Source organism: Seriola dumerili, unplaced genomic scaffold, assembly GCF_002260705.1.
Source record: "Seriola dumerili isolate Sdu_G_001 unplaced genomic scaffold, Sdu_1.0 BDQW01000590.1, whole genome shotgun sequence".
Lineage (NCBI taxonomy): Eukaryota > Metazoa > Chordata > Actinopteri > Carangiformes > Carangidae > Seriola > Seriola dumerili.
Window position 1 is genome coordinate 208,396 of NW_019174845.1, and position 13,881 is coordinate 222,276.

Sequence of the window (13,881 nt, forward strand, 5' to 3'; positions counted from 1 at the left end):
ATAACACTAATGGGTCTTAATGGTCTAATTGCTGTGATTTAAAGTGAAACAAATGGATCTAATTTTGCTATCTTCATTACCAATAGGCTTACTGGGAAGATGATAGATGTTAGTGGTTGGCCTGAACAGTGACTCCATCATTTATGCACAGCTGCACAGCTTTGTCTCACATCAGATTGTCTATGCTGGATGTCAGCATTTTATTTTTGCCTTCAGGGATTGGAATAAGTAATTGCTGCAAAACACAAAGCTCCCATCAGTAGGATGTGAATCTCTATTATCCTTCTTTTCCTTGATATCACCCCTTTCTTAGTAAATAGGCTTGTCAGAGCTATTGTGTGGCCTCATGCCCAGACAACATTGTAATTATTCATTCAAGCTATACTGTTTCTTTTGCGTCTCAGCCGTTAAAAGGAGCACTCTCTCTGTGGAAAGCAAGCATGATCTGTCTCACATTCGTCAGATCATGTTTAGGCATAAAAGTTTTATGAATGACACTATGTGGAAAATTTGAACACCGATGAAAGGATTAAAAAACTGCTGTCAATCTCTATGTGAAGTCAAGTTTATTTCTGTAGCCTTAATCACATCTTTGGTAGTAGTCGCAGTTGAATAATGTCTTCTTTGGCTCTGGAGGAATGCTTGTTCAGAATATAACCCAGATGAGTCTCTAACAAAAAAAAAAGATGCTGCATTATGGGAAATGTAGGATCCAAAATTTGTGGATCTTTGAAGCTATACAAGGAAAAAATTATCTCTGCTGCTTCAATTTGACCATTCATGTTTTTATCTGTCTCTTGCGAGTCTACCAACCTTATGTTAGTGTGATAGTAAAACAACAGAAAGCAAAGGCATGAAATAGGATGGCAAAAGAACACAATAAAAAAACAAACAAAAACAGCTTTGTGATCCTCACTTGTAGAGTTACACCTGCAGTTGTACCATATGGTATGGAAAACCTGACACAAAAATAAGTACTACTTTGATGAAAATGTGTTATATAACTTCTCTGCATACATTTGGCAGGGATTTGTGCAATTAGAGGTAGAGACTGGGTGTGTGTCTAGCTTACATCCTGCATCTGGCTCCATTTCAAATCCTCCCACACTTGTTTTGCATTCTGCACTCTCCTGGCTGTGTTAATCATATGCAAAAACAGTTCCACTTTCACTGCACATACATAGTGCAGAGCATTTGTGGATGGTCTTTTGTGTGTCCGTCTATATGCAATCTTAAACTGAATATCAAATCAGTGGATGCTGCCGTTATCACCTCTGACTGTTCAAAGGTCAATTCAGTTGCGGGTGGATTGGCTGACTCTTTTGCGTTAGGGTTTGTGATTTTTTTTTCTGCTGCTCTGTAATAATGTAATTTGCCTTTTTTTTCATGTCACCTCTGCAGAATGGATGACGCAGAGGCTTGTTTTATTCTAAGCAGTCGCAACGAGGTAGATCGCATGGCTGCGGTAAGAAGAACAACTTATCAACTCTCTGCCTCTTTATCAATCATGAATTGTCATTTATATGTTTACACAAACTCGGCTCAATAATGCTGTCAATTATGAAGCCAATTACTAATTAATTAAAGGAGATGAATCTATAAATGTAACAGTGAAAATGCATTATCTTTCACTGTTTCTACTCAGGACCATCAGACCATCCTGAGAGCCTGGGCTGTGAAGGACTTTGCTCCTAATTGCCCCCTTTATGTCCAGATACTCAAACCTGAAAATAAGTTCCATGTTAAATTTGCAGGTGAGAGTTTCTAAACCTTCAGTGAAATGCTACATTCACGTTACACTCCTTAAAGAAATAGTTTGAAATAGTTTTCTGAAATGCACTTATTTGCTTTCTGGCCAAGAGTTAAATGAAAATACCACTCCATCCTCACCACATAATAACGATACCACTCTCATATTTCTGTGTTAAACGGTATCAATACTCAGTATCAATACTCTTATCTTAACAGTGGTTCACAAGACTGGATGGCTGGTGAGAATAGTGGAGCAGTTAGCAGCTAAAAAGCCAGAGATGTCCCTCAGGAGTGGGTGGAGACTAAAAGCAGAGCTAAACAGAGTGTATATAAAACTCAACTTCCAATGAACTCTACTGTTGCTCTGTGACTGCTGGATGTTTAATATACATTTGATACAAATTTAGCCAGATTTAGAGGTGTTGGTAGGTGTATTTTTGAAGTTTAGAGGAAGTTACTCTTCAAACTAAACTTTATTGATCTCACACTAAGTTAAATGACTCTCATTACTCAATGGACAGATAAGAGTCAGGTATCACTATCCTCATCTTTTCTTGACCAAAAGCAAACAAATATATTTTCCAAAATGTCCAGATTTTTCACCTATAAAGCATCTTTCCTGTGGAATACCATATCATAACTTTTACTTCTTGGGCAGCTCCTCTGATCAGCTCGTTTTCTTCTGCTTTCAGATCATGTTGTGTGTGAAGAAGAGTTCAAGTACGCCATGTTGGCTCTTAACTGTGTTTGTCCTGCCACCTCCACCTTGGTCACACTGCTTGTACACACCTCCCGTGGACGGTCAGTCATCTTGCCTAACCAGGCCTCCTCAGGCGTTTTGATTTCTCCTTAGTGTGATCACAAAGTTCAAATTTCTTTCCATGTTCATGTCTGCTGATGTGTATATATATATATGTGGCTTCCATAAAACTGGCGCAGAGCGAGAATGAAGAAGCAAGCAATGGACAAAATCTTAGTTCATTGTGGAACTCAGCAGGACATTGAGAGAAAGAGTGCATTAAACCAAAAGAGAGAACAGGCGTACATTGATTTCTGAGGATGTGTTCTCTGTTAAACTGTGTGAAAAGCTCTCGGGGGGAAAATGATTTTTCACAGCATGCAAACAGCAAACTTTTAAAAGCTGATGTAAATGGCTGAAGGAAACCGCCTTTAAATGGACTTAATGGCCCTTTAGCACTTCCTGTGTTCCTGAAAACTCTTTAGAAAGTAGAGCTTTGTGTATTTTTATAGACGTACAGGTTTTGAGATTGCACACCTTACCCCCAAAGGTGTGTATGACTGTTGTCTGATCTGTATATAAGGGAGTACGTTCATGCACATGTGCCCTTGTATATGTGTTTACATGACATGTGTGGGCGTCTTTGAGTTCACAAGATACATTTAGATACATGCATCTCATCAAGGGCATTTAGAGGGAAACACATTTAAAAGTGACTCGTTGATATTGATAATAATGAGCATATTGTTTTGCCTTTCGCAATGAGTTACTGCATGGAAACCACAAATTGTGAAATATGATTTATAAGCATGTAAGTATGTAAACTGCTTCCTTGCGCATCTCTCGTAGCCCATTAAACTCCATCAAAGTGCTTGAGTAATTAATGTAATTACCGAAAGTCATTACAACGGGCATATAAGAGCCAAGCTGACTGACTGACAGATGGATGAAGCCGTCTGCTTTCATTAGCTACGAGACCCAGCATCACCCGCTGGAGGGGATGTGGGGAGAGGAGGTGGAGAGTTTTCCCTTTGTGAATGATAATAATGATTGATCCTGAATAGATATTCTCATAGACTCTGTGCATGTACATCAGCATACATGGTTAATTTCTAACACTTTAAAAGGTATCAGGTTTACTGATCCATTCTACATTTGTTTGTATTTTCTCTGAATGAATGCAGAGAAGGACAGCAGTCACCGGAGCAGTGGCAGAGGATGTACGGATGTTGCTCTGGCAACGAGGTGTACCACATCCGACTGTGCGACAGCAAGTTCTTTGGGGAGTATAATGGCAAAAGCTTCACATATGCCTCCTTTCACGCTCACAAGAAGTGAGTTGACATGTAAGCTAAAGCATCTTTTTCAGATGCTGACAAGTTGGAAATACCTCACAGCATTTACAGGGATTGCTGTTTGTGGATTTGAGTATGCATGATTAAGTACAGCAGCATTTTTTTTGTCTCATCTTAGTTTAATATGATTATCATACAGATAAATAAACGCAAAAAGAGCAAAACTTAACATTTTGATTATACTGTTGGTGTTAGAGAGAGCAAATGAATGTTGAAGAATTCCTTTGAGCCTCAAGCTTCAGTTCATAGCTATCAGGTCTTGTGTTTTTATGGTGTAAAATGTAATGAGACAGTTTTGTTGTCAGATATTTGCCTCTAGTAATACGCTCACAGCAGGTATGTGATGTCCAGGTACGGCGTGTGTCTGATCGGTATAAAGAGGGAAGAGAACAAGAGCATCCTGCTGAACCCTGGCCCGCGCCACATCATGGCTGCCACCGACACCTGCTACTACATCAATATCACTAAGGAGGAAAACTCAGCCTTCATCTTTAACCAGGAGGAGAGGAAGGGCCGCCCTGCCGGGGGAATCTACGACGGACCCTCACAGCTTCCTGTGCACAGCATCATCGCTAGCATGGGTGAGAGAGGAGGCAGTATGTGATCAAATGATCCTGTTGATGAGAGAGGTCTGAAAGGTACTGATGAATTTGATGAAACTGAGGAGATGTTGGTTGGATATATTTATAGGTACTGTTGCCATGGATCTTCAGAACACGAGTCCACCTGACGTCTCAGGTGATAAACTAGTCCCGCCTACAGTAAACGGCACAGGGAGCCGCCGGCCGAGCATCGCTCCAGTTCAGGAGCTCGCTGACTCGTCCTCAATCCTGCCATGCGACCTCCTCAGTGACCAATCAGAAGATGACTCCGTCTTCATAGATGACAAAGACCACTCATCTACTGAGTGAGGATTATATTTCTGTGTGTGTGTTAATACCTGTTCCTTAAAAACCCAAACACATGGAGGCAGAGCATGACTAAAGATATAAACGTCTTTTAGTTTGTGTGTAAACTGATCTTTTAGTTCCACAGTCAGTCTCAGTCAGTTGATGCTGTTGCATCTCTGGTTAAGACAAAAACATCTGCTCAACTTGCAAAATCCAATATGTAAATTTAGCAAACAATCAGACTGACTCCAACTAAATGTTGTTTGTTTAACACTATGCAACCTCCCTAAATATCTGTACAAAACAGACAAAAATATTTTCCTTACCTGTTCTGTGACTAGTTTACCCAGCATGCAGTTGAACTTGAAAGCACTGTTGGCTAATTTCCAAGGCAGCATGAATAAATGAGTAGATTCTGCATATTCTGAACCGTACCGCTAATTGTTCTCTTAACGTCCTGGAAATAAGCTTGAAACTGACCCCGTATGTTTCCATTGAATGTGTCATTCATGATTTTTGGATTTGTTGCCAGGTACGTGAAAGGTTATCCCCCTAACTCTCCGTACATTGGGAGCTCGCCCACCTTGTGCCATCTGTTGGCTGAAAAAGCCCCGTTCTGCTGCCTACGACTGGACCAGGTGGGCAGTCGCTGTTCCTCCAACTTAGTCACTCACTTACTTACTGCCTCCATCATTCCTTACTGTACATTTCCTCTGCTGTCTCTCTGTCCTTCACTTGATAAAAGCAAACCAAAAATACCTGCCTGTTTTTTTTTTTCTTCGCTCCCTGTTCAGGGTTGCAGGCACAACAGTTTTGAGGATGCCAAGGCTTATGGTTTTAAAAACAAACTCATCATTGTGTCTGCGGAGACTGCGGGGAACGGTCTCTATAACTTCATAGTGCCTCTCAGAGCTTATTACAGACCCAGGAAAGAACTCAACCCCATTGTCTTGCTGCTGGATAACCCGTGAGTTCACTTTAAAACACAAACATGACACACACACACATTGCTCCTTTCTCTGCCCTTCATTCTGTCTTTCACTATTTCACGGTGGGAAACGTTACAGCGCTAATAGCTCACGTCAGCCGAGCACTTAGGACAAGGCTGCGGAGGTGGGACTCCATTGTCATTTCTGATGTTAGGTTAGTGATGCCGCTCACAGTGACAGAGTGTTTTGAGCAACAAAGAAAATAAAAACGCTGCTCTCTGTATCTCCAGACAGTTGTCATGGCAACTTGCTTTGCCTTGAACCTGACTAATATTTATTGCTACGAGGGGAGAAAAAGATGGAGAAAATGATTCCTTTGAAGAACACCAAGCAGGCTTTCATCGACAGCCCTGATGTGTCCCTTTTCAGCCCCCACATGCGAGCTCTCAGGACGCTCATAGAAACACGCACATAACAATAAACTCTCCCTCCATGCATCACTCTCTCCCTCCCTCTCCCTATCGCTTTCGCACATGCACAAACATAAACACCCACACACTTGGATATGCAATTCAGGCACTTACCACAGCCTTGGGTCTCTAGTTGCCAGGACTGGGCAGATGCATAAAGTAATGTTCCATCATATGTGGTGTTAGAGGACAGGCAGTAATAAAGCGATTAAATCTCTCGGAGTGCACACAGCAACAGATGGACTCATCACTCAGCCTAAAGACACTCTAAGTAGGAAGTTGAACTACCATAGAGGCTCCGGAGGCTCTGATACTTACTGTTGCACATTTTCACATAGTAACCACATACATTCCTAAAGCAGTTGGAAAGTAGTTTGAGTGTAATTAGTGTGTAGTTGCCCAAAAATCTTCAATAAAGTCTTTTTTCTTTGCTGGATGCAAATGTTGGCGTAGAGTTGCTGTATGGAGTAGCAACTGACATAGAGATTTAAATTATCTATATATATGTCTATATGATATATACTTTTTATATAGTTCATTCATTTTTATTTCTGTGTCTGGCCGAACATTTGGCCCAACTGAAATATCAAATGTCAAAAACAATACAACACATCTTCAGGTAACACATGTACAAAACCAACTTCATTTCAGTTAACATCTGTTAGTGACCAAAACTGAAAATAAATTGCGCAGAAAAGAAACGCTACAAGTCCAAAGGTTATCTCTTTCAGCCTTTGTCCAAGTAACTGACAAACTAAAATATTTCTTATCTGAATAGCCAATTTAGACTTAGTGCGTCATGTTTAAACAAACTATTTCTTTTTTTAATCTCACCAAACTATGTGTTTTTTTGTAAATAAAAGAAAAATAATGGAACAAATTTTTCTATATCATCTATGTTTTTTTTAGTCCAGATAATCACTTTCTGGAGGCCATCTGCTGTTTCCCTATGGTCTACTACATGGCTGGGAGCATAGACAAGTAAGAATGTCGTAAAAACTTCTGCTTTTCATTAAAATTTAATTTTACATTTATTTTCTCATTTATATTGAGGGGGAGTATGTGCTTCTTTGAGATTTAATTGTACAGTATGTTCCTCTGTCGTTACACTCATTGTGTTTGGGTTTATTTTACTATATTTGTTGGGTCTGAACACCAGGAGCCCACTATAACTTGTGGTGTCAGACAGTTTTATAGAGACCAAAACGCCCAATCCCACAAGTTAAAACGGCTGTTTGAGTGTAAAGACTTGGTTTTATGGTTGAGGTTAGAATTAGGTTTTGGTTAAAGGTTAAAGGGTGATGGTTAAGGTTAGGATAAGGGGCTAGGGATTGCTTTATGTCAATGACTGTGTGTGTGTGTGTGTGTGTGTGTGTGTGTGTGTGTGTGTGTGTGTGTGTGTGTGTGTGTGTGTGTGTGTGTGTGTGTGTGTGTGTGTGTGTGTGTGTGTGTTTCAGTCTTGACAGCCTGCTGCAGTGTGGCATTATCTACGCCGATAATTTGGTTGTTGTGGATAAAGAGAGTACGATGAGTGCCGAGGAAGACTACATGGCTGATGCCAAAACGATTGTCAATGTACAGACGATGTTCAGGTAATCACATCAGTTTATCGGCTCAATGGAGGCTCAATAGATCAGAGATAACAGCAGCATTTGCTAAAATAACTTTGAAAGTTTGGAAATAAATTGTGATATTAAGTCACATTTTCTGATTCATGTTTTTCTCTCCTGTTGCAGGTTGTTTCCCAGTCTCAGCATCATCACAGAGCTTACTCATCCATCCAACATGAGATTCATGCAGTTCAGAGCAAAGGACTGCTATTCACTGGCTCTCTCCAAGCTGGAGAAGGTGAGACATTACAAGAGGGCTTACACTGAATCACACAGTATGAATAACAGGAATTTTGAAGAGAAGATAACATTTTTTTTTTTTTTTTTTTTTTTAAGTAGCTGGTCTTGACGCTGTTATTATGTTTGCCATTTCCATGGGACTTTGTAAACTGCCAAGAAAGTGACAGACCTGTAAATGTTGTTCATCGTTCCTTTGCCTTTGTCCTGGGTCTCTCTGACAGAAGGAGCGAGATAAAGGCTCCAACTTGGCTTTCATGTTTCGCCTACCCTTCGCTGCAGGCAGAGTGTTCAGTATCAGCATGCTGGACACTCTGCTCTATCAGGTTGGTACACACCTACAGCTAACTGCTTAGTCTCAGATGACTCTTTTTAATATCAGGTGAAAAGAATGGATGTGTCTTAAAGCAGCAGAGAAACAGTATCGCCTGAGGAAACAGAGCAGCTGTACCAACATTGAGCGAAAGTGCCCTCTTGTGTTCAGTCACTGACACAGAGTGCGCTCTGGTTTACTTATGAGCACAGTGTTCACACAAAGTTATAGTTACAAAAGGGATTTTTCTGTGTTTGCATGTCAGTCTTTTGTGAAGGACTACATGATCCTTATTGCGAGGCTGCTGCTGGGACTGGACACCACTCCTGGATCAGGATACCTCTGTGCTGTGAGTGACATACAGCAGTTATGATCTGAAACAGTACCAGACTCCAGTCAACTAAACTAATAGTATACCCATTTATCTCTTGTTCCAGATGAAAGTGACAGAGGAAGATCTATGGATTAGCACTTACGGCAGACTGTTCCAGAAACTCTGCTCCTCTAGTGCCGAGATTCCCATCGGGATCTATCGGACAGAATCCCACATTTTCTCTACATCTGAGGTGAGGAGGATACTATAAGCAGTATCAAGCTAAATATCAAACTGCAATGCAAAATCATTTCTATATTTATTCATTTCAAATAAGCTTGTAGTCCCTGGTTTTTAGCAGAATATATAACAGGACTGTGAGCCTGTACTCATGCCAGCAGCTGTGTGAGGCTGTATTAAACACAGGAGTGCTTTGAGTAAATAGTCACCAGTAGCAGACGAAGTACTCAGACCTTCTACTTAGTAAAAGTTCATTAAATTCAAACTTAAAGTACCAAAAGTTAAAGTCGTCATTGTGCAGAATGGTCCATTTTAGAATGATATATATTATATTTTTGGATTATAATTATTTGATGTAAGCATCACTAATGTTGCAGCTGGTAATTGTGGGGCTTATTCCAACAGCTTTATGTGCTGTTGTGAAGCTTAATCTATAATAATGATAACTACAGCTGTCTGTAAAAAGTTAATTATTTTCCTCTGAAATGCAGTGGAAGAGAAATATAAAGTAATGTAAATTGGAAATACTTAAGTAAATTACCTCAAAATTGCACTTAAGTGCATTATGTGAATAATTATGTTTATAAACCAGAATACTAAATATATTTAGCCTAATGATGAGACTACATGAGCCAAAGTCATTAAGATACGTTTCCCGGTAACTAAAAATCATTATTACGTCATCTAAGGATTATTAGATGAATTAGAGAATTATTGTTGCTTTTATTATGATGAGCACTCTGGCTGTAGAGGTAACTTCCTGTCTCCACACCCCAGTCTCAGGTGTCAGTCAGTGTCGACGACTGCGAGGATACCAAGGACAGAGGGGATGAGTCTCGCGGCAACGACCAATCAGATCACCCCCTGCTGAGGAAGAAGAGCATGCAGTGGGCGCGGCGGCTCAGTAAGAAAAGCGTGAGGTGGCAGGGGGCGAATCGGGACTCGAGCAAGGACCACGCCCAGCGCATCGCCCAGCAGCGCCTCAACCTCTACCGACGCTCCGAGAGGGAGGAGCTGTCTGAACTGGTCCGCAACCGCATGAGGCATCTGGGCCTGCCCACCTCAGGATATGGTGAGGATGGAAGCCAACTACTCATTGCTTTCCTTTCCCAGACTTTCACGTCTGCTTCATAAGTTTGTCTGGTTCTTGTCTAACTGTTATTTGTAGAAGACCTGACTAATCTGACAGCCAGTGACGTCATGAACAGAGTCAATCTGGGCTACTTACAAGGTCAGCATTTAAATCTTGATCCTATGGCAGGTATTAGATCATAACATCTTCATACAGATGTGACTGCTCCAGTTTGCTGACTGTGCTGTTTCTGTTTCAGATGAACAGAACGATCACCAAAACACCCTGTCGTACGTCCTGATCAACCCTTCTCCTGACACCAGGCTGGAGCTCAATGACATTGTGTAAGCATTACTGCTTTATGTTGCTCCCAACTTACCTTATAACATATGATTAGTACTGCTGTTTACCTCTCAGCTCTCTCAAAGCTGTCTTATTACTGGATATGTTTGCATGTGTGTTACTGGGTACATTTTGTCAGAAATGAATCCAAGTGATAATCAAAGCAGATCAAATTCAAGTCACTATTACATGCCTTCAGAGAGACTCCTGGGTCTGCACCCATCTACTTGAACTCAGTCACACACAGTGCTCCTTCTCGACCACTGCATTCCTCCAAGGCGTTCCTCCATGCCACCCCTGCACACACGCCAATCTGAGTCCAGACTGTTTTCGTCTGTGGTTCCCTGAAGGTGGAACAAGCTACTGAATGCTTTCGGAGGCGGGTCGTCCCTCTCTGCCTTCAAGAATCTCTTGAAGACTCATCTCTTCCGAGAGCACCTCTTCTCCTAAAACCTCTAACACCCTAACATGCCAAGCTAGCACTTACTGTGCACTTTGGGTGCACTTCTTTACGTATTCTTCTTGCACTTCACCTTATTGATCAGATTTAATTCTTTCTTCAAGGTCTCCTACTGAAGCTTGAGTGTTGTCCCTCACTTGTAAGTCACTTTGAATAAGAGTGTCTTCCAAATGAGTAATTGTAAATGTTTATAAAAAAAAAAAGGTTTGATGCAAAAAAAAAATGGCAAAACACAGATTTTTTACATGTAATTTATATAAAATCACTTAAGGGAAAAAAATATATATATACAGTATATACTGTATATACAACTTTGTCAGTGTAATTTCCTTTACCCATATTTTCATACATTCATATATCACTTAAAGCTTCAGGAATCAATATTTTTATATTGTAAACAGATGAAGCAATTAGGAGCAAATGATTACGGGCATGTGATGAACCCACCGATAATCATCCTCTCATTGTGTCTTACTGTCTTACAGCTCATTGTTTTGGTTTTTACAGGCTGCAACTTTACTCTTATCAACCTTGTTTTCAGCCGCAGCAGGTGGTGCTCTTCAGCTGAGAAGTGGATGATAAACAGACCGTCGCTACCTGCTCAGCACCAAATGGCAACAAACAGACAAAGTTAGCGACCATCTGGTGAACATAGTTGAGCATTTAGCAGCTAAAGAGCCAGATATTTACCCCAGTGGAGACCAAAATATAGCTCAAAGAAGAGCGAATGTTGGTCTTAAATTCATCAGGTGCCAAAAGAAACAGGACTCCTAATTAATACTAATGTTGTTTCGTGTTTGCTGGATGTGTAATAAGCACCTATTAGGTGCACTAACAGGTTAGCCTCAACAGCTTTATAAGGTGATAATTTATCTGTGACAAAATAAATAAAATGAATGAGTTTATACTGATTTAATAAGGAATGTGCTTAACCATATATTTTTTGTGTATTATTTTGGAAAGATTATACATTTACAGGAGACTGAGGAAAGTGAACAGGGCACCTATCAGTATCCATGGTGACAGCTGTCTCCTGCTCATGATGGATAGTGGCGAGTGCATCCCACAGTTTGTTTATTTAGCTCCTCTTCTTTAAAGCAGAGCGCCCTTCATGGCTCCTGTAGTGAAGGGTTGGTGAGTTGGGATTGGTATAGGAAAGTGCCTGAGTGCAGGTGCTCACATGTGATAACACTCACCTGCCCTATCTCTCTCTCTCTCTCTCTCTCTCTCCCCCTCAGGTACTTGATTCGTTCGGACCCTCTGGCACACGTCCCCGAGGAGCCTCCTGTCCACAGCAGCAGCCTGAAAGAGAGACACGAGTCCAGCATAGACACCAGAGAGGACACCCAGCTCTGATAGCATGCTGACCTTCACTGGTACACTCCTTCCTAATCTCCCCCTTCAGTTTTCATGGGGGGTGTGGCTGTGTCCACACAGGTCCAGTCTGACAGAGGACAATTTGTGCTATTATGTTCCAGCACGGCAGTCTACCGCTGTATTATACGAGTGCCTACTGTTTGGCAGATGATGTTTGACGTCATCTGTGACATTTTCATCCTCTTGCCACAGACACTGTATGTATGAATAGTGCATTTATTTCTGTGAAAGCTCTCTCCAAAGAGCAGTCAGGGACACAATTGTAAAAAAAAAAAAAAAAAAAAAAATGATTCAACTAACTGGAGATTTCAATCAGGTCAACCCCACCTGCAGTGTTGCCCTTGGCTAGAGGTAATCTGATTCACCAGACAAAAACACTTGAGATCACAGGAAAAATCCTTATAAGGGTCACTGTCATTTAAAAGTCTGCATTGAACTGTCCATTTTGTTTCTGCTCCTTTTGGGTCGTGGGTCCAGAGCAAAGCAGAAATTCTGGGATGCATCCATCTTTTCCTTACTTGTTTGAGATTACCACAAATCAGATGCAAATAATCAAAATTTCCTTGTGCCATACATACCTATTAACCATCACTCACATAAAATAAAACATAAAATTCAACACTATGTGACTTAAATAAAATATGTGCATTTAAAGCTTTTATATAAAGCTTATTTTTTTGTAGCTGAACCGTAGAGGTTAGTTATTCAGTCGTGTAGAGGTCTACAAACAGTGGTGGTTACTTGTATGTTCGCTGCGGTACATTTCTTAGGTTGGATGAGGTTTGTGCACTATAAGACCTGAGTTCAACCCTAAATATTCTGTGCCATATATTAAATATTGTGCCATTAAGGATTCATTAAGTAATCAGACAACCTCATTTTACTTTCAGCACTGCTCAGTGATTTGTGGCTGTTTGGGTGAGGTTTGTATTTCTAAAATGCTACATCCTGTACACAAGAATTTTTGATTGCAACTCTTACATATTTAAATGTTTAAATATGAAAATATTTGTACTTGAGTTTCATTTTATTTTAATTTGCACATTAAAGTGCGATAGTAGGAAAAAGCACATTGAAACTGTTTTGAGTTGTCTAATGATTTAGACTCAGCATTGCTCTGTGTTTAACTTTGGAATGGGAATATAAAGGAAAAGGCTGACATTTGATAGTCAGTGGTGAAGGCTGGTAAATTAAATTTAGCACACAGCAGGAAATACATTTGTCATAGTTAACAGTGTAAATGGAAAGCAGGAGACAACATTAAGTGCAAAGAAACAAAGTGAAGGGTGAAACAAAGTGGTGATGTAAAAGAAAGAAAGGAAGGAAGGAGCTGTGTGACTAAAATAACAAGGGAGCCACAGAACTGACAATCAGGACTGGAGAAGAGGTCTAATCAGGAAACAAATGAAAACACCTGTGTGGCTTCACCGTGGGCATGTGGGGGCTTGATGAGCCGTATGTGGGAAATAAACAGCAACAGAAAGATCAGGTAATGGCACTTAAGTCTTTTTCTAATCTAATTTGTACAAACACCAAAGTGTAAAAACAAGTTGTGGTTTTATTGGGGGTTACTGAGTATATTAACTCAAGCACTGTACTTAAGGACTAATTTGATGTATCTGACTTGGAATGCCTTTAAAACATGATGCTTTGTGAACGATTAAACTAGATTTTAGACTGTTGGTTGGACAAAACAAGACATTTGAAGGCTTTGAGCCCTGGGTAATTATGGCGGCCATTTCTCACTATCTCACTAATGTTTTGTGTTTGACAAATCAAATC

At 40.5% G+C, this 13,881-nt stretch overlaps 1 protein-coding gene across 1 annotated transcript in view; it reads left to right on the forward strand.

Moving 5' to 3' along the window:
• The window catches only part of LOC111236174 (potassium channel subfamily T member 2-like), a 29,267-nt gene extending 16,953 nt beyond the window's left edge, over window positions 1-12,314 (forward strand). The window contains exons 13-30 of the mRNA XM_022764826.1: window positions 1,402-1,465; window positions 1,646-1,754; window positions 2,445-2,553; window positions 3,676-3,825; window positions 4,198-4,427; window positions 4,537-4,753; window positions 5,269-5,374; window positions 5,531-5,703; window positions 7,045-7,116; window positions 7,593-7,727; window positions 7,872-7,983; window positions 8,207-8,308; window positions 8,561-8,644; window positions 8,733-8,861; window positions 9,481-9,494; window positions 9,619-9,920; window positions 10,180-10,264; window positions 11,961-12,314. Coding sequence (XP_022620547.1) covers window positions 1,402-1,465; window positions 1,646-1,754; window positions 2,445-2,553; window positions 3,676-3,825; window positions 4,198-4,427; window positions 4,537-4,753; window positions 5,269-5,374; window positions 5,531-5,703; window positions 7,045-7,116; window positions 7,593-7,727; window positions 7,872-7,983; window positions 8,207-8,308; window positions 8,561-8,644; window positions 8,733-8,861; window positions 9,481-9,494; window positions 9,619-9,920; window positions 10,180-10,264; window positions 11,961-12,078 — 2,311 coding nt within the window. The 3' untranslated portion in view covers window positions 12,079-12,314. The remainder of the gene's footprint in view (window positions 1-1,401; window positions 1,466-1,645; window positions 1,755-2,444; window positions 2,554-3,675; window positions 3,826-4,197; window positions 4,428-4,536; window positions 4,754-5,268; window positions 5,375-5,530; window positions 5,704-7,044; window positions 7,117-7,592; window positions 7,728-7,871; window positions 7,984-8,206; window positions 8,309-8,560; window positions 8,645-8,732; window positions 8,862-9,480; window positions 9,495-9,618; window positions 9,921-10,179; window positions 10,265-11,960) is intronic.
• The last annotated feature ends 1,567 nt before the right edge of the window (window positions 12,315-13,881 follow it).